This window comes from Empidonax traillii, unplaced genomic scaffold (genome assembly GCF_003031625.1).
Source record: "Empidonax traillii isolate 1590-97213 ecotype Southwest subspecies unplaced genomic scaffold, ASM303162v1 scaffold258:size685985, whole genome shotgun sequence".
Classification (NCBI taxonomy): Eukaryota; Metazoa; Chordata; class Aves; order Passeriformes; family Tyrannidae; genus Empidonax; species Empidonax traillii.
Window position 1 is genome coordinate 62,603 of NW_020955451.1, and position 26,011 is coordinate 88,613.

The 26,011-nt window shown below is 37.2% G+C and overlaps 1 protein-coding gene across 2 annotated transcripts in view; it reads left to right on the forward strand.

The window, feature by feature from the left end:
• Window positions 1-26,011, forward strand: part of SUCLG2 (succinate-CoA ligase GDP-forming beta subunit) — a 106,161-nt gene that overhangs the window by 13,646 nt on the left and 66,504 nt on the right. Inside the window, exon 2 of one of the 2 annotated variants that reach the window (XM_027889301.1) lies at window positions 7,172-7,313. The exons of the other annotated variant lie outside the window; for it this stretch is intronic. Coding sequence (XP_027745102.1) covers window positions 7,172-7,313 — 142 coding nt within the window. The remainder of the gene's footprint in view (window positions 1-7,171; window positions 7,314-26,011) is intronic. 2 annotated transcript variants of the gene reach the window in all.

Genomic DNA, 26,011 nt, shown 5'->3' on the forward strand with positions numbered 1-26,011 from the left:
ATTTAGTTAGTTAATTAACCATCTTGTTTCAAAGAATCATAGATGTTAGGAATAGCAATAATTGTCCACCAGAACAGGCAGTCTGGCTTTGGTAAACAGCAAACAGAGGTGCATATTTCATGTGCCTTTTTTTACTTTATTTTATTTGAGGTTGAATTCCATAAACCTTTACAGTTGCAATGACAGATCTCACTCATTCTGAAAAGTGAGTATGTGGTTCAGTGGTATAAAACAATAAAGTGCCCCTACAGTTGATTGATCAAAATTTTGTAGCCTTGGAAGAACTGGGAAATGAGATATTGTTTTGTTTTGTTTGTTTTTTTTTTTAACATACTGTATTTTACTGCTGAAGTTATTTTGTGTGGTGTATTTGAAGGAATAAATCTGGAACTAAAAGGCCTATAACTGGCAACTAGAGTTTGTGTTTTGGTGTAGTTTTAATTCAGTTAAAATTAATTCCCATTTGTAGGAATAAATAATGGAACTTAACTACTAAAAGGTCTTCAGCTACACCTGTAGAAGATTTTAAAATGCAAGACTCATGTTTAAGGTCAAGTCTACTAATGGTGTTTTGATGCAGACTGTAAGAAATAAGCAGTTCTTAACTGCTGTGAACAAAGGTATGGAAAATCTGGTTTTGTCAGGAAAATACTCAAGACTTCTGCCTAAACTAACTCCCAGAATCAGTTTTATCCCTACATAAATGTATCACAGAAGTTTAGGTGGAGACTTTGATCCTAATGCTCAGTGTTGGATGAGCTGCTGGTGTCTGCTGGTACCAAAGGGATCTCGCTGCCATATGGTATCCCAGCTAGTGTGGACAATTTAGGATGGTGATGGGAGATGGTTTCCTCTGTGGCTTTTCAACAGGATGCCCTGGAGAACAGCTTCTGCTTTGGAGGATGAAAATGATTGGTTTTGTGGCAGCCAACAGCATGTTAGTGTAGAAGGATGTTTGTTGTCCTGTTTTTCATAATGTACCCACAGGTTTGTGGCTTTCCATCTTTGGAGAGCAGGGGATGTGTCCTTTGGCTCAGTGTGACAGATCTTACAGCCCATCAGCCCTACCACGAGTCCTTGTATTTTCTTTTGTGCTCGAAAGACTTGCTTTTCTGCAGAGAATAGGTTTGATTTTTATGACTTATATTTGTAAAGAACTTCTGTTTCATGAGGTGCCTTTTTCTAAATTTTTATTTCTTGTCAGGTTAACTTATTTCATGGGCACTGCCAACAAACTGAAATAAGTGTTTTAGTTTGTTTTCAGTGGCCTATGTGGTATATTTTAAGTATATAACCTAATAAAACCCCATACCTGAAGTGTTTTATGTGAAAATACTCAGTTTAGTTGTATTTCCGATGGTTTCTTTTTGATAGGAACTCCTACATCTCTGTCAATTATAGAGGTTGTATGTCAATAACTATAATAAAGGTTTATTCCTCATATTGATGAACAGTGTGTTCTTTCATTACTGTCATCTTTGTGTATCTGTTTTCCTTCTTATGTGCTTGGAATTGTATTACAGGTCAGAGTGCACAAATTGAATAAACTGGAATGCTGTAGAATGTGTTGGCTAAGCAAACAGATTTTTGGTGGCAGACTTTTATTTTAGATCAGATACACTAAACACACTTCCTTTTAATTTCAGACACAGAATACATCTGAAGACCCCCTCAAAAACACCACAGGTTTTCTTCCCAGATGACTTATTTCCAATATAACCATTACAGCAAAGTCCAGATTTATAAAAAATGATGCTGTACACACGTGACATGTAATTTGCATTCATGCAATAACTGGCACAGGATCTGTTAGCAGATCAAGTAGTCAAGTAGTTACAGCTACTTGACTTCAGTGGAGCAGCAGAGGAGGAGAAAAGCAGGAGGCATTTATTTGACCAGCTTTACTGTCAGATGCTCTTAAGAAATCCATCTTTGTTTTGGGATGTTAATATTGGCTTCCATTCGGACTATGAATAAAAAGGGAATGTGGGATGATGTTGAAGTGTGTCTTCCTTTAACAGTCCTGCAATAAAATGCATAAAACAATGTCAGTGTAAAAGGTAGAGCTGCTCAAATCATGTGGTTGTGTCAAGGGATGTTCAACTGTCATAGAAATTTGCTTAGTGGTGATTCTGTTTTCTTAAATAGTGCTGATTATCATCAAATCCTCTTCCCCGGGTTAGAATTATTTGGCATTTTCCAAAAGTAGAGATTTGACCTGAAGAGTCTTGCCAAGAGAAAATAAATATTTAAGATTAGGGGGTTTTTTTAAAGGGAAATTAGTAAACATCATCACAGGACCTGATATAGTGAAATACTTAGTTGTGGATGGTGAGCCAAGGTAGTCCCATGTGGAATTAGGCAGTAAGTGGCACAGAATTTTGTGAAATTTAATTTTATTGAGACCAAAAGGTCTTGGTTGTAATAGAGATTATAATTTGAATCTTTAGTTGTTTGTCAGACTTCACCTTTCAGTTATTCTTTCTGATGGTTTCTTCATATATCTGTTATCGAACAGATTTAAATGATTCTATTCTATTCTAGTTTCTATTAAAAAATCCAGTGTGGCTTAAGGTTTGAATTCTACAGGTAGGTAGATAATTTTCACAAATAATTTTAATTTGGTTTTGCTTTTTGGAGGAGGCTTATCCTCTAGCAATAACTTACTGAGTTGAAGCGTAAGTGCAAAGTCCCAGTGGTTGGTGACACTGCTGGCTAAAAATGTTCCTGTCCTGAGCTTCAGTTGCTCCACTGCCACAGGAGCAAAGCTCAGCTATGTGGTGATTTGGCTGCAAAAAGCACCCCCCCCAATATTTATTTTTTAAATAAATGATCGTGGTGGTTTTTTCTTGTTTGTTTGTTAAAACTCGTCTGTTTATCTCCCCAGTGTGACACTCCTTGGTCCCTGCTGCACAGATGTTTTATGGCAGCATTTATGTGGAATCATGTCTTGGAGTCAGTCTTGGATGTTTTACCAGGGAGGCCAAAGAATGAAAAAAAAAATTATACTGAGCATATAGGTTGAGATAAGAAATAATCAGTACATAATTTAATGCAGTTTGGGTTTACTGGTGCTGCTCCTGGTTTGTGGTTATATGGAACATTTATTTCCGAGCAGTTTTGCTGAAGTTGTTAACATGCAACTTGCAAACTTCTGGTGAGTGTGTTAAGACAGTTTCTCTTGGTTTTATGTGTGTGTGTTTTCTTATTTCAAAAGCAAGCACTCAAAAGATACCTCCTGGGTCATCTGAAAGATGCTGTACATCAGAGTAGTTAATGCTGCATATATAAGCACAGCTATGTCTCTCTATTGCAGTGTTTTCTAAATCTTTTTTTTTTTTTTAAATTTATTTTGAAGCAAATTTCTGCTAGAAAATGTAGTTCCCCTCCTGTTGTTATTTTTAGCCCAGATTATTTAAATAATGCAATTTTTTTTTTCTTGCCATGTGACAGTCAAAAGTTGACAAATGGAGAGTGGAAGAATAATGCAACTGCTCTCCAAATACATTATTTTTGTAAAGTACTTAGTGTTTGGTACAAAAAACCCCCACCACACAAAAAGGTGGTAAATAAGAGATTATGCATGTTTTATGAACAATCAATTTTTTTTCTAGCAGTCATCAATAAACCACTGATACAGTTCTGTAACACCTGGCCTTGTCAAGATGATCAGAATGAGAACTTTGATTTCTTGATATGTTGACCACTTGGTTAATGGTGCTGTTGGACCAAACACTCTCCCTGGTCACACGAAGAAGGAACTTGGAACAGAAAGCTTGTTCAGAATGAAATGGTAACAGCAGTTACCCCTCACTTCACAGACTTTTGGTGCACATTAGTGTGATTGTGACTGGTAACAAAAATCCTGGAGGTTGCAGAAGGGGAGGGGGATTAGAGGCAAACCCCGACCAGTACTAATTCCCATGCTTTTGGAAAATGCCAAATAATTCAAGCCAGCAGGAGGGAATCTGGTGTGAAACTTGTACTTGATTGAATAATTCTGCTTTCATCTCACTTTGTGTTACTGTTTAGTCGAGGCCTTTTGTTACACTTATTTGACTTTTGGGACTTTTGAAGCTGTTTTCAGGCTCTGAGGAAATGTTATCAGTAATAAAAGAGCCCTATTTAAGTATATTAATCGCTTTGATAAGCACTTATGTTAGAAATTTAATCTGAAGATATATCTTATTAGGATGAATTTAATTCCTCCTAAAAGCTTTATTATTTTAAATAGCAAAATTTTGTTTTCTGTGTGCTACCAGTGGTGTTTTTCTTGGTTTCATGAACTGATTTATTCTTAAAGCTTATTTGTGGTTTAAAAAATAAAGAAAAACACCCCTTTCAACTTATCAGACAGATCCTAATCTCAAATAAGAGCTACTTTGCATCTACAGTGTTGTACATCAATACACAGCACACCAAATTCTCACATGAAAGCTATTTTTTCTTGTAGTAATACCAGATCTGTTGAAAGTCTTTAGCAAACCAATGAATTATATTTATTTTAGCCTTTTCATAAGAATTTCCTTTCAAAATAGTAAATCCTTTAGTTTGAATTTTTATTCTGTTCCACGAAAATATATTGTGTGGATCTGTAACTTATGAAGGAAATATTGTCATAATATTGAAATATTAGATATTATGTCCAATTTTTATCAAAGAACAGACCCATGTCCATGTGCTTCTGTATATCTGCACTGTGTGCACATATAATGAGATTTTTAGCATCTCAGCAATGGGGTGTCCCTGTGGGACATTTTGAGTTGTATTCTTGAGTTGTAAAAATTTTATATCCCAAAAGCACAAGAGGATGTTTGGGGACAGAGGCCACTGCAGGCTGCTGTTGGAGCTGTTAGGTTTCTTTTACTCATTGACAGGTCAAGCTGAGTTAATGTTGGAGGTGGTGGCACTGGAGGTGACTTCTCTTCATAAACCAAAGGGAGCTTTGCCTGCTTTTTTCACTCTCATCTCTGTTCCTCATCCATCACACGCTGGGAGTTATCACCGGTGGCTTTATTTGGTGGTGACCCTTTGGAGTCCATATTATTGAAGAGATTCCTTAGAAGATTTTATCACTTAAGCCTTGCAGTTTATTTTTATTGATTGAAATTTTATTTATTTTTTTATTATTATTTTTTATTACTTAAGCCTTGAGCAGTGGAGTTGTCAGCTGACACGCTGTGCTGCATTGCAAATTCCTGAACTAATGAATTCCTACCTGAATAGAACATTTGAAAGAAATTTGTGTTGAACAAGACTTTTGTCAGGAAACAACAACAAAAGTCTTCCCCAGAACGAAATTGTTTGAATATTTTCCTTCTTATTTATTTGCTTTAGATCAGGCTCAGTAATGCATACATGTGAAAGGATTTACTGTTCTAAATTATGAATAAAAGCTGCTTTGAAGACTTGTTGTTTAATTATAAAATCAGTGACCAAAATGTTATCAACTGTATTTCTGAAGTGTAGAAATTTTTAGATAAACCAAAAGGGTCCCCCTTGGCCCCTTGTGTTAATCCCTTTGTGGAAATGATCCTGAAACAGTAATTGCTAAAGCCTGGCAGAGAATTTATAATAGGAAAACAAATTAAATGTCAACAATTACGAAAGTGACTCTAAATTTTGACCCTACATTTGAAGTGTTGCATAACTGTAATAACATATTGTCTGTGAATAGCAGGGAGGACTATAAATCATCCTGAGGTGTCTGTATGATGTGTAGAATTCGAGATAGCCATAGAGCCAGCTGACAATGGCATTTTTGTTCCTCTAAAATATGTTAATCAGGTTAGGGATAAAAGAATGTAAAACGTGTCATTCTGAGCTATTTGTAACCGCTTAACTTCTGTGGGAGTCACTTCTGCAGAAAACATGCAGTTATATTCTGCAAAAGATGGGTTTGTGTTTTCTTTATGTGTCTTTTGTGCTGTGTTTCAAAGGGAACACAACAGATGGGGGGTTGTTTTTGAGACAACTCAGCATGTAAACCTTGAGTGTTGTGAAAGGATGTGTTATTGAAAGACTTTAGCACGGAGGGGTTGTTTTTTTTCAGTCTAAAGTTGCATTAGGATAATATTTTTTTATTGTGCTTTTGGGGATCAAGGTATTAGTATAGTAAATAATCTTCTTTGTCAAACATATCTAAATATGTAGCTCTAGCTTGCATGCTGTGCTTCTTACTTCAGGAGGAACCCAGAATTGATTGTGGCTGTCTGCCAGGCCAGCAGTTTGTCTCTCCTTGTGGAAAGAGCGTCTTTTGCTGGCATAAAATGGGATTATCTCATTTTCAGGAGCCAGCTCCACCTTTACCTTTATGCCATTGCCAGGAGTCAGCTCCAGTTCCTTAATTATTCCCTTTTGTCTTTAACAATTATCCTGTATGAAGAACGTGTCCTTAAAGACATTCAGCAAAAATCCTGTGACTTTTATATTGACTGTGCTCAATGTTTGCTGCCACAAGCAGATGTGATGTCTGTGGTGTAGGGACATGTGCACACACAGGCACCTACGCTGGGATATTGGGAATGGGAAGGGAATTCTTCTCCAGCTGTTGCTGGCCTGGCATGGCTGATGTGGCTGTGCTGGCATCCTCCACAGAATGCACTTTTAAAAGCACAACCATCTAAGCACAGATAACAGACCACTGAAAATACATATATTAGTTTGTAATTTCTTACAAGATGATGCTAATTCCATGTAGTTGGTTTTCTCCTCAGATATGCTGCAATAAATGTTTAGAATCAGTGGAAATAACTTTACAGGGAGGAATTGTATGAAATGTCATATGAATAAGGATATTTAAGATAAAACTGAATTTGTTTTAAGATAACAGTCTGTAACTATTTTTATAGCAGAGGATAACATAAAAACATAAATAGACTTTAGAGTTCAAGCCAAGTTTGCCAATCTGCCTTGATATTAAATGCAAGACATTTTGTGTAGCCAAGTGAGCCTTGTGTCGCTTTTAGAAAATATCTGTTGCTTTCAGAGCACTTTGGATGCAGAAATGTTAAGAAAAGGCACTTAAGTAAATCACTATGTGCTTTACCTTTTCTCTGGGTGTCGTTTAACTGCTGGTTTGAGATAACCAGAAGGTGGAAGAGCTCAGTGGGCTGTCTCATGAACTGTTCTTAATGAGCATTATGTTATTTTCCCCTCTAATTTTTTCCAGGCTGTTCAGTTAACCCCCAGACGATGGCTGAACCTGCAGGAGTACCAAAGCAAAAAAATAATGGCAGACCATGGGGTTACAGTTCAGAGATTCTTTGTAGCTGATTCTGCAAATGATGCCCTGGAGGCTGCTCAGAGACTAAGTAAGTTGACTGATAATGGGAGGAATCTGCTTCACTGGATGGCAATCTGGGAAATAAAATTGCTTTCTAATAAGTTGTACACTTAAGTCTTTAAATTGATGCTTATTGAAAAGGTTTGATATTTTATCCAGACCATAAATATATGCTAAAGTTTATATGTGAAAAATAGTTTATAACAGCAGTACTTAGAACTTTATTCCTCAAATGTTTTGTATGCAGCATGTCACATGGAGTCTTTAATTAACATTTTTTATGTAATTAAGAATAATTCAGAATATGGTTACTGAGGAACATTTGCTGTTGTGCACTTCATGTAATTTAAGGAACTGAAATAAATGACTTTGTGTAAAAAGTTGTTTTCTAACAAAAATTTGCTCTATTAAAAAGCAAAGGAAGAAAAAGGTCGGGGACCCTCCAAAAAAAAAAAAAAATTAAAATATATTTAGAACCCAGGTGGACACAGTCTGCTTTAGATGACCCTGCCTTGAGCTGATGGGTTGGATTAGGTGTCCCCCCAGAGGTTCTTGCAGCCTCAACTCTTCTGTGATTCTGTGAAGAAATAAAATATGTACAAGAGAATTTTATACTTGGATATTTGTGCACGTGTGTGTGTGTGTCCATATGAAGAGATTAAAAAAAAAAAAAAGGTGAGTTGAGTTGCCTACCATCACAGAAGGACTTGACAGTGGCTTGGGGAGAAAACCTACTTCTGGTACTGCATTTTGGTTCTCTAACAACATCCTCATTTCAGTGTGATGAACATATGATAATGTGGGTCAGAAATGAATTTATGTAATACCTTTTCTCTCAAAAAGAAATGCCTTGAGGTACTTTGTCACCCTGTTCTGACTCTGAAATAATTTTCCTACTTTTTAAAGTTGAGCAGTTTGCATAGTTTTCCTCTTTTCATTTAGCCTTTGTTAATATATGAAACATCAAAATGCCAGGGGCCAGACATTGTTGTAGTCTAATTGTGTAGTAACAGGAAGGCTTTTTTGGTTTATGCTTTGCATAATGCACAGGCCACTTGGTTAAATGCATTTCAGTTTTGCACACTGGAAGGTAAACTAACACAACTTCCTCATATCAAAGATCTCATCAGAGCTCAAGTAGCATTACCATAATGGTTTGCTCAATCTCTAGAAATTCATTAAGGTGGTACATTTTTCAGTGATCAAAACCGTCTTGTAACAATCAGTGTATTTGAAAATATACTTGAAACAAAAAAATAAATGCAGCTGTTATGGTCATTTGGCAAAACAGAATGGAAAAGTTGGACATAAAGCAGAGCACATAAAATTGCAGTGTTCCCTCGTGTCTGGATGTCTGAGAAAATCAAGAATTGCTGACTGAAGCTGTGGCAGGTTTATCACCAATCTCACAGCACTTAAACTCTCCTTGTGATTGAACTCATAAATGGATTCGTCTGTCCAATAATTATTCTTGATCTCTATAACTATTTGGAGAAATAAATTACTCCATTAAAGACATGAACCTCCTTTGGTTTATGATGCGAAATTTATTTTAAGTAACCTCTGTAGCTTGCTTACTTTTCAAATCACAGAAGTATCAGTTAATTTAAAAAAAAATCCAAACTATATTTAAATTTAAATAATCAAAAGTAAAATACGAACTCAAGAAATATTTGCCAATGAAACTTCACCAGATAAGTTGTGTTTTAACTGGGTTGGCTTGTTAACGCTTCAGAAATGGTAAGTCAGTGGTACCTTTCTTCTTGTGATGTAGCTTCATTCAGCCACTCTGGAGTACTGAGTGTTAAAGAATTGTGGTTTCTGGTGTGGCATCTGTTTTATGTTGAAATGATTGACACTCCATTGATCCACTAAGTAATCAACACCATCCCTGTAATCATTCTGATAGTGTGCTGTTGTCGTACTTCTAACATGCACTTTGAAGGCTAAGCATCAAGAACACCAGTTTTGTTACTGTTGGTCATTGTTGTTCCAAGATTTAATCTTCTTTGTGATCCCTCAGAGCAGCAGTGTCTCTGTCACTCAGGTTTATCTGCACAATTTGCAGCTGAGTATGCAGCCACAAAAAGGTCAGGGTTATGGGAAAGCAAAAAGCTTCGACCTACAGGAGGCAGAAAATATTACAAAATAGAATAACCAGTGAAGGCAGCTTGGGGATGTTGTTGATAGCCAAGCATTCCGCAGTAAATCTGGTGGGAGGCCAATCACCCCTGCCAAGTCCTGCTCCAAAATCTGATGGTTTAGGTACTGGGTGCCACATTGCAGCTGTCCTTAACTTTCTGCACTTCAAAACAAGAAGAGATGCTTGCCAACATATTTTAAAGATAAAAATAAGATGAAGTTATCAAAACTTGAAAGTCAAAGGTTCAGTATTTTTCTTATGAAAGGAAATGCTTTCCATAAATCTGTCATCATGAATACAGGAGGAACAAGAACTTTCCTTTATTGCCTTACAGCATCACATCACTCACATGGGTCTGTGCCTGTGATAAAGGGATGCAGATAAGGGGGTAGAAAATTTCTGCCATGGAAGTTTGTACAAAGTGTGGGATTCACAATTTAATTTCACGATTTCACCCAGTATTTTATGCTTGCCAGAGCTGTCTGTTCTGCTGCAGGCCTGTGCTCACCAGTTTTGCTATTGTTGGATTTCCTGTTGATGCAATGGAAAGAGATGCGATTAGATAATTTTTGCTGCTGTCTTCACTTGTCAGGAAGGTGTTAATGCATGTGTTCTTGAAAGGGTTTGCCTTTATCCAGTATCAGCAGTTTTGTTACACTTTGCTCATTTCCTCTGTTCCTCTCTATTTTATTAATATGTACACTGAATGTTAATTTTCTCCAAGACTTTCAAAACTTACCAACAGCACAAAAAGCATTCTACAAGGAATTTTTAATGGAATTAAAGGATTGATTTTTATTTTTTTTCCCCTTCTAAGATAAGAATGGCAGATGTGGAGAAAATTAAAATGACATCACTAATATTGACTTCAAAAGAAGTTGTACACAATCAAGAATACAGAATTAAGCCCCAAGGAATTCATTGCCTTCTACATTCTAAGCAATTTTCAGGTGTAACTCTTATAGAGGAGGAAATATTTACAGAATACCAAGCAATGCAGTCACAGTAGTTTTCTGGTATATGTAAAAATTCCTTGGTTTTCAAGAGAGGAAAGAAAAAGGCATTGTGCTGTTTTGCTGCAATAGAGTGATGCTGTTTGATCTGCTCTCTGCAGAAACTCAACCTGTAAAGAGGTTCTTAGAGTTCCAGTGCAGCTATTTAATAGAACAAAGTGAAATATCTGGGAGCTGAGGTTTCGTCTGAAATGTAAGATGTTTCTGTATTAACTCACAAGTCTTCTGATCTGACCGTCGCTTCATTTAGGCCGTGTTGAGCCACTTTCCATTTCTTTTCCTCATACTGTAGGACATATATAAGGCAAAAAAATCCTTTCATCTACCTGCAGTGTGAGGGTGTGTGCATTGCCATTGCTTGTGCTGTGCATCATTTCAGGGTCCATCATTTTCTCTGGGCTCCTGCAGCAGGAGCCCTTCAATCTCCTTCAGCTCCTGCACCGCTCTTTGTGTGCTGCCTGATGGAGGAGTTGTTAAGGGACCCATCATTTTAAACTGGTAGGTGGACGAAGCTGAGAGGGTTGTAATTATGCTGGAGGGTGTTACTATGCACTGTCAATTGGCTCTTTGAATCAGCAGAGAACTTACAGAGGTGGTTGGCAATGCTGACAGTCCTAAATCGATGCTGGAAGCTTGGCATGTGTTTCTTTTTCTGATTTTTAACAAAAGCAATAGAGTGCTGCCTGTTGCCACTTAGAGTGTTTCATTACATTTAGGAATCAGTCAGGTGCAGTGTTCACACTCTATCACAGAGAAATGCAATTGAATTGAGTGCAGGGTTTTTATTCACTCTTCTTTAAAGAAAATATAACAAAATATAGCCTCTGCGTGTCCTATTTCTATTGCTTATGCATGAGGGAACTCATAAAATTCAGCTTTGGACTGAAGGCATGCTTTTTATATCAGGCTGGAGAGGTAAACATGTATTTTATAAAGAACAGAAAAGGTTTATTGAGGCATCTTTTCATGAGGTCATTTACCTGTCACCTATTATTCACCATTTTTTAGAATATTGGAAGAGTTCTCAGTCATGTGAGCACCAGGCTCCTTCCTATCTCAGCTGCTGATGTGTTTTTTTTCTTCCTGTGGCTGTTTTAATTCAAGGGAAAGCTGCATTTTTAGATGCTGTTTTTGATCCCTTATCTGAAAGCTCATCTCTCCAGTACAAGTTGCGATAACTTGAAAGCAATTTATGTTTAGAAGGGATCAAAAGTTGACCTTTAGCTTGGTAGTGTCCTTTTTGTGTAGATTATGAAGAAATTGTTGGTGATAATGCTGTCTGCATTTAATCTAAACTTTTATGTTAGGGAAATTAAAAAGATCCTTGAACCTGACATTTCTGAGGATATTAGAAATATGAATTCAGGTTCTTTTATGTTATACCAGGAAGTATAAGCTTTTCTGTATCATGTACAGAATAGCCCTTGATAGTTTTATCTGAGCGACTTGGCTACTTAGCTGATCTTTTTGACTGTCCTCATGTGCTTTGCTTACATGATTTAATTCCCTTTCTGTTTCTTTCCATCAGCATAGATAGGACAAGAATTCCTTCCTTCAGCATTTCTAAGATTTCCATGTTTCTTTCCATTGCGTGATTCACTGCGTAGTAATAATTTCTCACCTGTGCATAATGAGTTATTTCTAAAAAAAACCCTGTGTGCTTAGTGGTAATAAGGACCTATTTTTTAGAGCCCCTCACATTGTGCTTCTCTGCATATGTTGAAAAATCACGTGTTGTTGAAATAGAATTCCGTGGAGCTGTACACAGAGAACTTGCTCGCTGTTGAGGAACAGCTCTCCCATAAGTCCTCTTATTTTCTCTGACAGCTTTTATTAGACTCCCTTGTACTTAAATTATAGCTTTCTGAAACTGTTCTTTCAGGCAAAATAATGCTGTAAGTTATTGACTAATATGATTTTATTCTCAAATGAGTAAGTATTTAGAAAACAACCTTTTAAATTTAATAGAAAACTAGTGGTGGATGAGCTGCCTTTGGACCATGTTCAGCGTTACTGAGCATGAGTATTTCTTTTTTTCACTTAATGGATTTTTGCCTTGTTGGAGTGGTGAAACCTAAGACTAGAGCGAATCTGCATTTTCCAGCCATTTCTCAATGGTAGAAAATATCTGTTCATACTCTTCAATTTCTAGTCTTCATAGGCATCTCTTGAATGCATCCATCTTAAAGCTGCACGAAATTTGCCAGTGTCTGTGGTTTTAATCTCTTCTCAACCCTACTTCCCCCTTGTGACTTCTGATTGAGAAAAGCACCTTCCTTTTTCTGTGCTGAACAGTCAGCTGTTACCCTATTTGCCATAGACAGAACAAATATTTAGCAGTTGGGTGCTGCTAAAAGCCACTGTGGGTTTGTGTGCTTACTGGTTTTTTGTTTGATGAAGAACTTTGCTCAGGCCACCCTTTGCTTGCTGTGGCCATCATAGAAATTAATGTTTCTTTGTATGATCAGAAAACATTTATTGCTAATAGTTGAAATAATGTTTTTTCTGTATTTGTCCGCATTGAAACCCTTTGATTATTTTTTTTTGAAAAATTGTCCATGTATAGTTGTTGTGCTGACAGTTTTTAAATTCTCACTTCTGCCTGAAAACTATAAAAATAATAAACTGGAGTAAAAATTACGAAGGCAACGCCTTGTTTGTTACAGTTAAAGTAATTCTTTGTGGGAAGCTTGAAAATCAGTACATCAGTGAGCCAATTTATTTAGCCCATCTACTGGATGAAAAAATCAGTCATGGAAAATCAGAGGCGTTAGGGAAGGTTTTAAAGGGTTCTGTTCACCAAACATGCTTTAGTGGGGAGTTTGTTAGAAATTCCTGGTGAATTGGAGCAAACCAGGAGTGTAGTACCTATTCCATAGGATATAGTGCCTATTCCACTGTAGCTCTTTTTCTGGACATTCTTCATTCCCTCTCACGTTGCTTTCAGGTGCTTTCACTTGATGTGCCTTGTGAGTTTAACTGCATAAAGGCTCAATTAAGGTGGATTTAGAGTTTCCATTTGACGATGTCACACACAGTGGCTGATGGTGCTACAGGATCTTTCCCCTGGATATGAACCCTACAGTGCTGCTTCCTCCTCTTTGCATGCGTGCTTTGGTTGGTTTTGGATATTTTAACTCCTGCTTGTTCTCCCTCCCCCTTTCTTCCCTCCTCCCTCTGAAGAAACTTTATTTCACAGCCGCGCCAGAGAAGTGGCAAACTTTTAAGTGCAGCAGGATTTAAGCAGTGCAATATCCTCGACAAACCCTGCAAGGGCTGTCTGTGCCTTGGCTTTGCTGCTGGTCTCATCCTGCCTCTGCAGCTTAGGAATGTTTTTCCACATAAGCCCTTGGCACCGGTGTGAAAACCCGGCAGCTGTCGAACGACAAACGATGTTTGCTGGTAATGACCACATGTGCTGCGTCCTGCGTGCTAGAAAAACAGGCAGTGGAACTTCCAGCTTCTTTAAGTGTGGCTTTGAGTTTTATTCTCTGTGAAACAAAATTAATAAAAGGTTTTTGTCAAAGCTCGCCACTGGGAATTGTGTTGTCGCAAGTCGGATCTTTCCGTTTCGAGTTAAATTACAAGTTGCGGCTTTTTTAATGTTTTTGGATATGGAAATTCTTCTCAGGGCCCTCCATCTCTGGAGGAATTACAGAAATAGTTAATTTAAAATGTATTGTTATGAAAAGCAAATTGTTTTGTTTTTCTTATCTGTTCCCTTTTTTAGAAAATTACACGCTGAGAGTGAGTCAGTAAATGCAAGCTTGAGACTGCTTACATTAGTTGGGCATTTTATAACCTTTTTTTGTCACCAAATGTCTTCATATTCAGTAGATTTATAGTAATATGAGTAATGACTTGGGGGCTAACAAATCAAAATCTCATTTCAGATGTTTGACGCTAATGTTGAGCTGACTTATTGTTCTCTGTGTTGAATTTCTGATCAAATTACCAAAATAACTACTTGAAAGCAACAACACAAAGTAAAAAATGCTCTAGAAATGGGGTATTGAATTTTAAATTTAATGTGTACCAGAGAGAGTGGTCATTTACAAATTTCAGTTGTGTTAAGTACACTAGCAGATTTTTGTTCATAAAAGAGGAGATGACAGAAATCATAGCTCTTGATTCAGGAATTTTATCGGCTGGTAAAAAATGCAAAATCTTACAAAGAAGGTACAAGAGGACTGCTAGTATTTACCCAGACTTGCCACACCATATTTTATGGTTCTTCAAGGTAGTTTTGCAGCTGCAAAACAATAACCAGATGCGTAATTGAGAAGCAACTGCATGAAATTTTCATTTTTTATAGATAAAATCAGAACCAATAGACACACTTTATAAGGTATGAAACACTAAAGAACAATGTTTTCTCTTTAGTACCAGCAGCTGTGTAAAGGAGAGAAATCACACCATCTACACTCTCTAGATGCCCATCTGCTTCTAAATATTTGGGATTTGATTACTGAAACCAAATTTCATTCTTTTCTGGTTGGATTTTTTTGTTTTGTTTTTCCTTGTTGTTATTCTGGCTTTTATTGGATTGTATGTGATAAAGCACTTGCTTTGGTTTTAATTTGTGACACCTAAAAATCCACCTGTCACACTAAATGGTTATTTGGGGTTTTTTTCAAATCACCTGTATTTATAGCTGCTGTTTTTATCTGAATGCCACAGCATATTCCCTTCTGGGAATGTCGGTTCCTAATGGAAGATGAATGAGTTGTGCTGGTTTTTTAGGATCCTTCCATCACTGACTGCATGCAGAACTGCACCCAAATTTTTCATTTGGTATAAACTACAGCACTGTTGAAAGAAATAGCAGCTTGTTTGAGCAATGGTTTGATTGGCACTTGTATTTTAACCAAGTGTCTGAGGAAAGGTATAAAATAATGGTTCTTGTCCAGAAGCCATGTGGCACTTTCACTTGAGAATTCTTCTGTTATTTCCCACAAAGCCTGATGTGTGTATTTATTTGTTTAAAGGAAATGTACGTGTTGATAGCTACTGCAGCTTAACAAATACTGTAAATATTGTGGGTTTAACTTGTGAAGGAAAAGATCAAGTTCTCGGCTCTGTAGTTTTTCCTCCCTGGACCTCATTACTGTGGCTGTGTTGGTGGTGTGATCGTGGAGGTCACTGTCTTCAGAACAATCACACTTCTCTTTGCACAGCTAAACCCTCAGCAGGAGACAGGGTTTAGATATTAATTCTGAAATAATGTTTATTGGTTAGAAACTTGAAATGAGATGGCAAAGCTTCTGAGGCTGCTGGGTCTGCACTGTGTAGTGCTGCATCTTTTATGTGATCAATCCCAGGGGATAATCCAGTGTTATGGGGGTGTCAAATACATAATTAATGCTTATTTCTGTAAAACGTGGGGAGTGGGGTTTTTAATTTCAACTTTTTAGTGAAAGGGCAAAATGAAGTTGAATTGAATGAGTATAAAATCTAAGAGTTAGTGATGGCAGTACTGAGACAGGATAGTTTATAATTGATGCTGTCACAGTTTCTCTGACCTCCACTACTGTCCCCCAGGTGTCACAGGGTACAACAGGAAGGGACAGTTGTTAGACTACCACTTCTTGTATATAATTCAGTTGGGGAAATTGCCTTTTTTTTTTTTTTTTTTTAATCTGTCAATTGTTTCTGTTAAATTTGTTGTACTTTTTGTCTTTACAGAACGTGGTTTAGGTGGTTTAGGATGGGCTGGATTGATGTGTAAGGATATTAACTTGTACTTTTGCCATAAAAGCACAGGGTTTTGAACCGAGCCAGGAATCTCACAACTGGCCTTTCAACTCGTTTGAAGATCAGAGAACACTCAGCAAACAACCTCCATACCACAATTCCCTTCTTTTCCACCCTCAGCCTCCTCCTGCCAATGAAGTAATCTTAACTGGTATTTTGCAAAGGTTAGTAGGACTTGCAAGAGCTTGTTTTATCTTTAAAGATGGGAGTAATTTACAAGCTGAATATATCAGCAGTTGAGAAGTATGATCATAAGAGGCTGTGATTATTATTTTTTTTTTTGGTAGATAATCTCTACCTAAAATGGTAGAGCAGTTTTTGAAGCTGAGGATGTTCTGACATTTTGTTAATCTGCTACTTCTTATTTGAGAAAGTGCTGTGAATTTTAAATATGTTTATCTACATTTCTTCAAATATTTGCGGTTCAAGAAAAGTAAAATATTTCAACACATTTATGAATATGAAATGTGTCTTTGTAACCCTCCTGGATTCAACTGGGAGATATTATCTGACTCTCTGCATCACAGGATATTTTAAATGAGCCTCCAACCCTTGAGAATGTCATCGCAAAAAAAAAAACATTTAGTGAGAATCATGTTCAGGTTAGTTCCAGAAGTTAGCTGAGCTCTTATTTTAAGTGATTTTTGTTTTATTAAGAAAAATCTGAAGTTGACAGTTTTACCTACGTGTGGTATACTCTTCCCTGTCCTGCAGTTAAAGTCAGCTTTTGTTTCGTGCATCATCATGAAGGAGAACATTTTTCTTGTGCCTCCCCTGGGCTTATTTGGACTGCTCACCTGAGTAAGATGAATACAGCTAAACTCCAGGCTATAAATCTTAAATATATTTATTGTTCTAAATGTTTAAGAACAGCCCTGGGATTTTTGTAGAGGGAGGAGGGAAAAGCAGCCATGAAGATTTTCCTGTATAAATAGTTAATATAAAGTCACTGGGAAGATTGACCTTTGCTGCACTTCCCTCTACTCCCCTGCTAAGTCTTAACCCTCAATTCCTCCAGTTGTTCATCTGTGTATTGTAGTTGTAGCTTTCCTAATCTTTGTGTGTGTTTTGTGCCCCACTGAAGATCATTGTCGTAATAATCCTGATACTCTGCCTGTCCAACACTTCTTGTTCTCATTGCCACACATAAATATTTTACACAGGGTTTTTTTTTGGTTTAGCTCATTAAATGTTCGGTGTGGTTTTCTTATTGGCCTTTCCATGTCTTGCCTTCAGTATAACACAGCTTTTGTTTGGATGTGTTGGAATAAAAGTGGAACAAGAGGGACTTGAAGCTGATTACTGCAAATTTGACTATCTTAGGAGCAACTCTTGTTATGCAGTTTTCCTCCCTGTTAATACAGGTTTGTCTCATGCTATAAAGTAAACTACCATTTAAATATGATGATTAATGCATGCTATAAATAACTTGCTTATTATATATTTGAGTTTATTCATCTTTCTGACCATTTGCACAATTTTAATGTTTCCAGTTCCATAATACCTGCCTTCAGAATCCCCACAGAGCTCAGCTTGCACGAAGCCCAAATGAAACAGCTTTGCTGGTTTGCACACATACTGAGGTGCATCCTTTCTTGTAAATGCTGATTGCCAAACCAAAAGCTCATGCCTTTCTGTTGCTTTTACGTTCGTTTTTCTAGGCTAATTTAATGTTGTGAAACCTCTAAAACGTGAAGTTTAACTGGGATGTATATCGTTATGTCTTTGCTGCTGAGGTGGTGATTGGAGCTTGAGATATAAATGCTAAGCTGTCAGAACTGGAGAGCAGGATGTTTGTATTCCCTTAAAGTCCTAGGAAAGGGCTGTTGTGTGATGTAGGCTCCTAAATAACCAGTGCAGCACTACTAATAATTGCAACTGTATATTAGTGTTTGTACTGCTATCTTTTAACAAACTTAGCAGTGGTTGGCCTCACTACAGCCTGTTTGGTCATAATTCCCCAGAATTCAGTGTGCTTGCCAGCAAACTGTTCTTAACAGAGTCCTGTGTGAAAAATCAAATGTTGAATTGATTTGAAATGAAATGCTTGGGCAAAGCTTTCCAAGGTCACAGAAAAAAAGAGATTAGAAAGACTGGAGCAGTGAAGGGAAGCACTGGAAAACCTGCAATAGGCAGGAGGTTTTTATGCTTCTCAGTGGGCATTTGAGTGTCCTCAGCTTCCCTGTGGGGTTCAAGGGCAGCTCAGCACTTTGTAACTTCAGATTTCTTCCAGAACTTAATTAGAAGTTGTGCAGATAACACAAGAAATTCGTGGTCCACGAGTACCAATAATGCCTGTTGAATGTTCCGTGGCAATATCAACACTTTATTCTGAAATACAAATTGTGACAACAAAGACATTAATTATAAAATTCAGTAATTTTGGTCTCACAGTGGGTTAAAATTGTGTTTAATAGTAACTAACCTATTAGAGCACACAGTATTTCTGATTTGATGATTAGCTTTTATATTCAAATAAGAAAATAGAAAGCATGGTGAGCATGGGAAAACTTAAATGTTTAAGTTACAAGAATTAGTTTGAGAACTATGTGTTTGAGAACTATATCACTGAAATCCTGTAGCACTATAACATGTTTTTGGTGTCCTTAGCCACAACCTCAAGCTTTGTACAGTCTGCAGAGTCTTACAAGGAACCAAGAACTGGTATCTAATGTCCCCAGCACTCACTGTATATAATAAACTCAGATGAGCATGAAGCCAGTGGGAGAAAAAAAAAAAAAAAAGAGCAAGTTTTAAGAGGTAGAAGGAACCATCAAAACAAACATCAGATTCCTCCCAACAAGAGCTCCAGAGAACAGCCCTAAACCAGAACGAAACTGTCAAACTTAAGACCCAGAAGAGCAGTGGATGGATGAGCATAACACCAGGAAAACAGGTAGAAATTAGGAAATAGTTGTGTAATAATTTAATCTGCATGTGTTTTTTTTTTTTTTTTACATATAGGCATTCTTCCTGGTTCTATAATAAGTAAACCTGGAATAAAAAAAAATATTTTTATTGTTAAGATTATGGATGTATTTACAATATATTCTGGGCTTTATATGTCTCTAGATATGTAAACTGTGCTTTCTGTATGCCCCTAAACAAGGTTTCGAGTGTAACACTGTCAGTGGCCAGAGTTTATGCAAACACCTAACAAGTATGACCTGCTGCCCTGAAGCTCAGTTTCTGTATCTCTGGAAGGTTTGTGAGCTGTTTGTGCTCCTCTGCAGGAGGCCAGTATTTGGATTTTGAAACACATCTCCCCCTTTTTTGTTATGAAACCATAGTCAGTACACTGGGAGCATTCCCCACTTGGAGGTATTTTTTTTTACGAGAACAAAAAGACAATTCCTTTTGTATATAAAGAAAGAAATAGGCTTATGTGCAGGAGTGAAGGATCTTAAATAAAACATTGTCCTTTTTCTGCTTTAGTTCAACTGGGAAAATCAATTTTTGGTTCCTCAACTGCAAAGAAAGATCAAAAGGAAAAACTGACAATCTAAACAAAGGGCAAGGTGATGTGGGATGCTTGCACTCCTGTTCCCTGGTGTGCTTCACACAGGCGCTTTTCCACGCAGAATACATTTACAGAAGAATCAAGGGTATTTTTTTTTTTTTAATCTCTGAATCAACGAAGTTGGTACTAAAAGTGACCTGAATATAAAAGTAAAAACAACACTACTTTATATTAATTTTGTGGAGTTCTTTGATGCTAATATAGACAACAGTTCTCAGATGTGGCAGGTTCCTCATTGCAGAATACTTATGTTATAAAGAAATGTCGTTTTACTTCATTACAACTGGCCAAAGATAGTCATTATTTTCTAAGCATGTTATGTAATGCAAGAGAAAAAATACTTTTATTCTTGCTTAAATGCCTGCTGGATATATATTTAAATCTTCATATAGAAACTGGATCAGTCAGTGTGGAGGGAAACTTTATGGAGATTGGCTTTTTTGCTTTGTATTGATTCCTATTTTTATCTTTAATAAATAAAACATGATTTATTGTTATAAGCTCATATTTACCAGAGGAGGAGATTAAAGTGTCAGCAGGAAAAAGGAGAAGGGAAGAGTGTGAAAACTTTCTTTAAAACACACAAAACCCCCACTGCAAACTGAAAAACAACTTGGGAGACTTTCTATGTAGTGTATTAATTATCATCTGCATAAATATAAAACTTTTTAAGCAATTATAAAAGTATTTGATTTGAAAGTATTTCCACTTTTTGGAGAGAATTATTGTGTAAACATCACTTTTGTCACCATACTAAATGCTAATTCAATGGGTATAATAAGTATAAAATAAACAGGCTGCATCTGACTCGAGGCACATCTTTGCAGGAAAATATTTGTCTGTATGTTTTGTATCAGTGTGTTGGGTCTTTACCCATGCAGGCAGAATGTATTTACGTTTGGGGCTCAGTACTTTGGCGTGTCTTGGCATGGTAGAAATAAAAATAACTGTGTACAGAATGCTCATTTCAAATACAGATGGTCCAAATCTTTAAACCCAGCGCTTGTTGCTGGCAGCTCTGGGACATTTTGGAGTGTCTGGTATTTTCAGGAAAGGGTTCTCTGCACCACAGCATTGAAAAAAAGAACCTTTGGAAAGTGCTTCCAAATGATTGTTACAAATGACAAGTGATGTATAAAGTTTAGGCCTGTGGTTTTTGATCAAGACTTGCTCCAGCACTGAAAAGCTCCAAGATCTCCTCCATCTAGTGTGTCCAGGACAGTTTTGAAAACAAATCCCCTGATTTAAGGCCTTAAATTTGTGTGCCTGTGCAATAGCTTTGCAAGGCTGATGTCATATTAAATAATCAATAGAAATATGTCTTTATGTTTGATCTGTGTAGATTTTGAGCCGCTTCAAACCACTTGCAAGCTGTTTATTGTGGAGTTAAATCTTGTGATGGCAAATAATGTTCTGAATTAGGTGAGTGCTAAGAAGCCATGTAGAAAAATTATTGTGGTAGTGATGAAATGTGCCTGATTTTGTAACTGTGCTCATTGGCAAGATTTTCCTCTCTCTGTCTGTTCACTTAATTGATTGTGTAACAGGATTGTTCCTGGGAGATGCTGACAGAAAACTGGCAACTCCACCTGCTCAGCCTGCAGTGCCATGGCAGTGTCATCGCGCTACTTTATCACTTCACTTCTTAGACAGTAGAGCAAAGGTTTGCTGTAGCTCTGCTGAAAGTAATCCACTCTTCATTTTCCCTTTTATTTGCTATCCTGTTTCCTCTTTCTTTAGTCCAGGACAGCTGAGGGCTTTATGAAGTGTTTATTGCACGGAGCGCTCGTGACTGATCTGGGTGGCCAAGGTTGGAGCCTTGGATGTCTCCTTCTCTCCATCAACACCTTTTCTGCACTGCTGGCTGGAGCTTCTCTCCAGAGCTACCCTGGGCAGAGCTATGAAACAACCCACTCCTGGGGGAAATTACTTTATTTCTCATGAAGGTTCTTGTTCATTACTGATACTCTTCTTGTACTGCCAGGTCCCTTGTCCCTTCTCCAGTTTTCCTGGGTTACAAGCACAGTAACAGTGCTTTGCTCTGGAGGTGGGAGACCTTTATGCTTTATTTTGTCTTCTGGTTTGTCCTTTGGGGTCCTACACTTGCTGCCTCGAAGGGTGGAGGACTTTGCTTTACACAGGCTGTTGTTCTGTGGCATACTATGGGTTTTTTTAAATCTGTTTGCCTCCTAATGTTTCCTATGCTAAAAACTCAGGAAAGTGTTGATATAGAGGTGCGTAGGACCTACCTTCAGTTTAGTTGCTGCAGCATTGAAATTCTTTTAATAAATGTGGACTTGATTCTGCAAAATTCAGGTAATGTCAGAAAAGCAGTTTGGTGTTAGTCAATTGAAAGGACAGACACGGGTTTTGATGTTCGGTTTCAGATCAGTGGTAATAAAGTCAAAGAAAGTTATTATGTGTGTTATCAGATTTCATTTCTCATGTATCCAGACTGTTTGGCTTTAAAACTCTTTTCCAGAGGCTTTGCATCTGATTTGCTTTGAAGAAAAATCTATTAATATCAGAACAGCTACTTTTGTGATGAATTTGAAAAAGTCTTTCCTTGAGAAACAAAGGAATGTGTATATACAATGAAGAAAAAATAGTGTTTTAAAAAAAGAAGTGCCCCAAATGGAAATAAGGGATGGTTTGGATTCATGCAGGTTTAGGACGCATGCTTAAGGTAATGTTTCTTGGGGGAAAAAATGGGAACACTGTGAGTATGATTGATAATTACTGCAACATCCTTATTTAAATCAGTGATTGCTCTTAGAATTGTCACTTTGGGATAAATGGCCCTACACCAAGATGTACAGTTTTTCTAGCACTGAGGCAAAATGCTGTTTTCCAGTATTTGTTGGGAGTTAAAACATCAGTGAGGCTTATAATGTCATCAGTGCTCAAAGAGTAACCTTTAACCTCCTTTTAGTTAATATTTGGGTTTTCTAAGGTAGAACCATTTTTTAATTGTAGATTTTTTAAAACTCAGTCACTGGAATTATATTACTTTTTTATGCTTGGGATTGTATTAGCAACCAAAAAGAATGTTACTGATTCTGGCTTTGCCCTTAGGCCAACAACACAGGATTTGAATTCTTTTCCCTCTGTCCTCAGCCAGATAACTCATTACTGTTATGAGAAGGGTGCAAAGATGCATATCCATGGTGAATTGGTTCATAAATTCAAGTATTAAAATTACCTTGTAGGATGCACATTTTCCAATGGTTTTATTGGACAGCTACAACTGGAGATATAAAACACAATTGTTTCTTCATATCACCCTAATCAGCTAATTAGTTACAGGCCTCTTAAGAAAAGATGTTCAGGAAATACTTAAATCTGTCCCCTGTTAATTGAGGAAAATGTGCACTTAAGTGTGCAAGTTACTTTGGAAATTGTCTTCTTTCAGACTGTATCTCTTATCTCCAGCAAAATGTGGTATTTTAGTTTAAATACCCAGACAACTTTTCAGAGCAGTTCTGAAAGGCAAAATGGGTAAATGATTTTGACTGTCTTTGGGTTGGTGCATCCTGCTAAAGGGTTGCAGCTCTTTTCTGCAGAGGAAGCATCTGTGGAGGCCTGTTCTGCACCCAGGCTGGTGCCAGATATTTTCTGCTGTTGTGTGTCCTGTTCTAACTCGGACTGAATTGTGTAGACTGTGCTGCAGGTTCTTGAAAATGTGAAGCAAATGCCCAATGGGATACCAAGGAAAGAAAATGCAAGCAGTGGACTACATGAATTGACTCACCCCTGGTGTGCATGTGTGCTTTGATTACACCAACTGGTATATATATAGATATATCCCAACCTCTACCCATCAATTTGACTTCCAGAAGCAGACAGCTGTAAAAGCAGTTATCCCAGGTGCTTCTATTCTGCCCTTACATGTGTTCATTCCAAAAAGAAAATAATTCTGATGACGCAGGTAGCCTTTTTATCTCCATTTGCAGTAAAAGACTTTAAGAGTTGATGTAACTTCAGGTACTCAGACAGGACTCTCAGACTGGACAATCAGCACATACACAAGATGTAACAAAGGGCAGGCAGGAAGAAGGTGGCTCTTACAGGGTCATTTAGAGCAGCAGCTTAATTTTCAGTGATTTGGACTAGGCTGGTTTCTCAGCTGCTGTGCTGGGCAGGGTGAACTCTTAGTCCCTGTGAAATGACGAGGTCCTGTAGTGAGCTCACAAACTCCCAGTCCAGTCTCCAACCATGGACATCATTTCTCTGACTGACTGAGCTCTGGCAGGTCTTTATGGCTGGGCAGGAACCAACCCCTTAGCAAATCCACGGAGTAGGTGAATGGGAAAAGTATCAGAATCACAACACAACTTGTGTTACTCAGATCTTCATCCAAGCTGTTGTTCTGAAGCTCCACTTCTAGAAGAAAAAAACCTTAATTGTGGTCCTTGGGGCAAACACTGATTAATTGTAACATCCAGGGCCTGGCATGGACCAGAAATGTGTGAATAGGGAAAAGGCTGAGGAAGTGTTTGAAGCATCCTGGACATATGCAGCCATTCCAAAGTTTAATTTCCTATATAAAATTCCAACCATATGTATTTTTATGCGATTTTTTTTTTTTTAGTGCCTGAATATCAGAAAATAACTTTTAATTGTTATTTATGAAGCACCATATGGCTGTTTGCAATTTTGGCTTCTCATGGAATGAGGAAAATGAAATTATAGGAAATCACACTCAGGAATCTATTATTAAGTTAATGGAACTAACAGCTTGTCCAGTGTCCTCATACAGAGTATGTTGTAGCTGCACATAATAACAAGCAACTCCTTATAAACCCACAGAGAAAACTGAGTGGCAGAGAGAGGCTGAGCCAAGAAGAGGAGCTGCATATGTTGGTACTGGGCATGGCCATGAATGGTTCAGCTAACAAGCTACTGGGTAAAATCAAGGGTGCAACATGTATTTTGACAGTTCCTTTACTGTGTGATCCAAATCATTAATATTTCCTTCCAGGCTCATGAATTAAAGGTTCATCTCAGGATAAAAATCTCCCGTCCCATTTTTTATTTTCATCTTTCAAGTAGAAGCTTGTTTGGTCCTCCCAACTAAATTGTTCCAAGTTCTCTTTTCTTTGTGGCCTTTGTTCAATAACCCATGGGAACAATTTAAACCTCTTTTCTTTTCTCTTTTTTTTTTTTTTCTGTCAGCCTCTCCTAATGTGCAGTGAGTCTTCAGAGCTGAATCTGTAAAGTTTGCATTCTCTTGCTTCCACCAAACATTCAGAATTGAAGACTTTTAATACAACGGTGTTAAAAAGAGGGAATCACCAAGATTAAAGACTGTAAGAATGACCAAGCTATGAAAAGCACAGCAGGACTTCTTTTTTCCTTTTTTTTTTCCTCCCTTATCTGGAACATTCCCTAAATTGTCTTTCTCCAACATTTTTGAAAAGGTCTTGATGTGCAAGATGTGTGTGAAGGAATTGTATAGGTTGGGTAACGTTGTGAAGCTGTAAAAAGAACATTGTTCAGGGAATATAGACCTGAAACCGTATTCTAAACAAAGTAAGTTTTTTTGGACATTGAATCCAAATTCACTAGTGTATCACTGATCAGTGAGATGGGCTTTTTATGGAGTAATTAAGTCTGAAATATTGAATTAGATATTAATAGATTCTTATAATGGGTCTCCTCTCAACCTTTTTCCAGTATTAGATTATTTTGGCAATTGCTTCTATTTCACATATGAGTAAACAAAAACGAGAGGATGGTAGTGCATCCTCTCTCTTGTTAGTTGGGCTTGGTGATTACTGCTGTTATCTGACATCAGGTTATAAACAGTTGTGCTTACAGTAGTTCATATTTACCAGTTGCCAGAGGACTAAAATATTTCTTTTTATCCTTCTTAATGCAATAGGGTTTTCTTGTGAAATAAAAAGCAAGATGTCACGTAATCTAAAATGAGTAATCCTTAGAAGGATTTTAAGCAAACTGTGCAGGAAAATATTTCCAGGAATAAATATGGTGATTATTCTGGTTGCAGCATTTCTGTAGATTTTTTAAATATATATTTAATTTATATGTATGTTTTAAATAGATATCCTCAATTTATTTCTGTATTCCATTGTCCCTTGCATTCTTTAAACCCTTATGTGCTGAGCTTTCTCTGTCTTTTTCAAACTTGGATAACTCTGTTTTCTGGATCTGTAGCTCTGGAAATGAATGGGCTTTTGCCCAGAGTCTCCAGTTAGTTAACCTCCACTTGATAGGAATGAAACATTAGAACCAATTCTGATAGTTTCATCTTTCTTGGTTTTTCTTTTCACTTT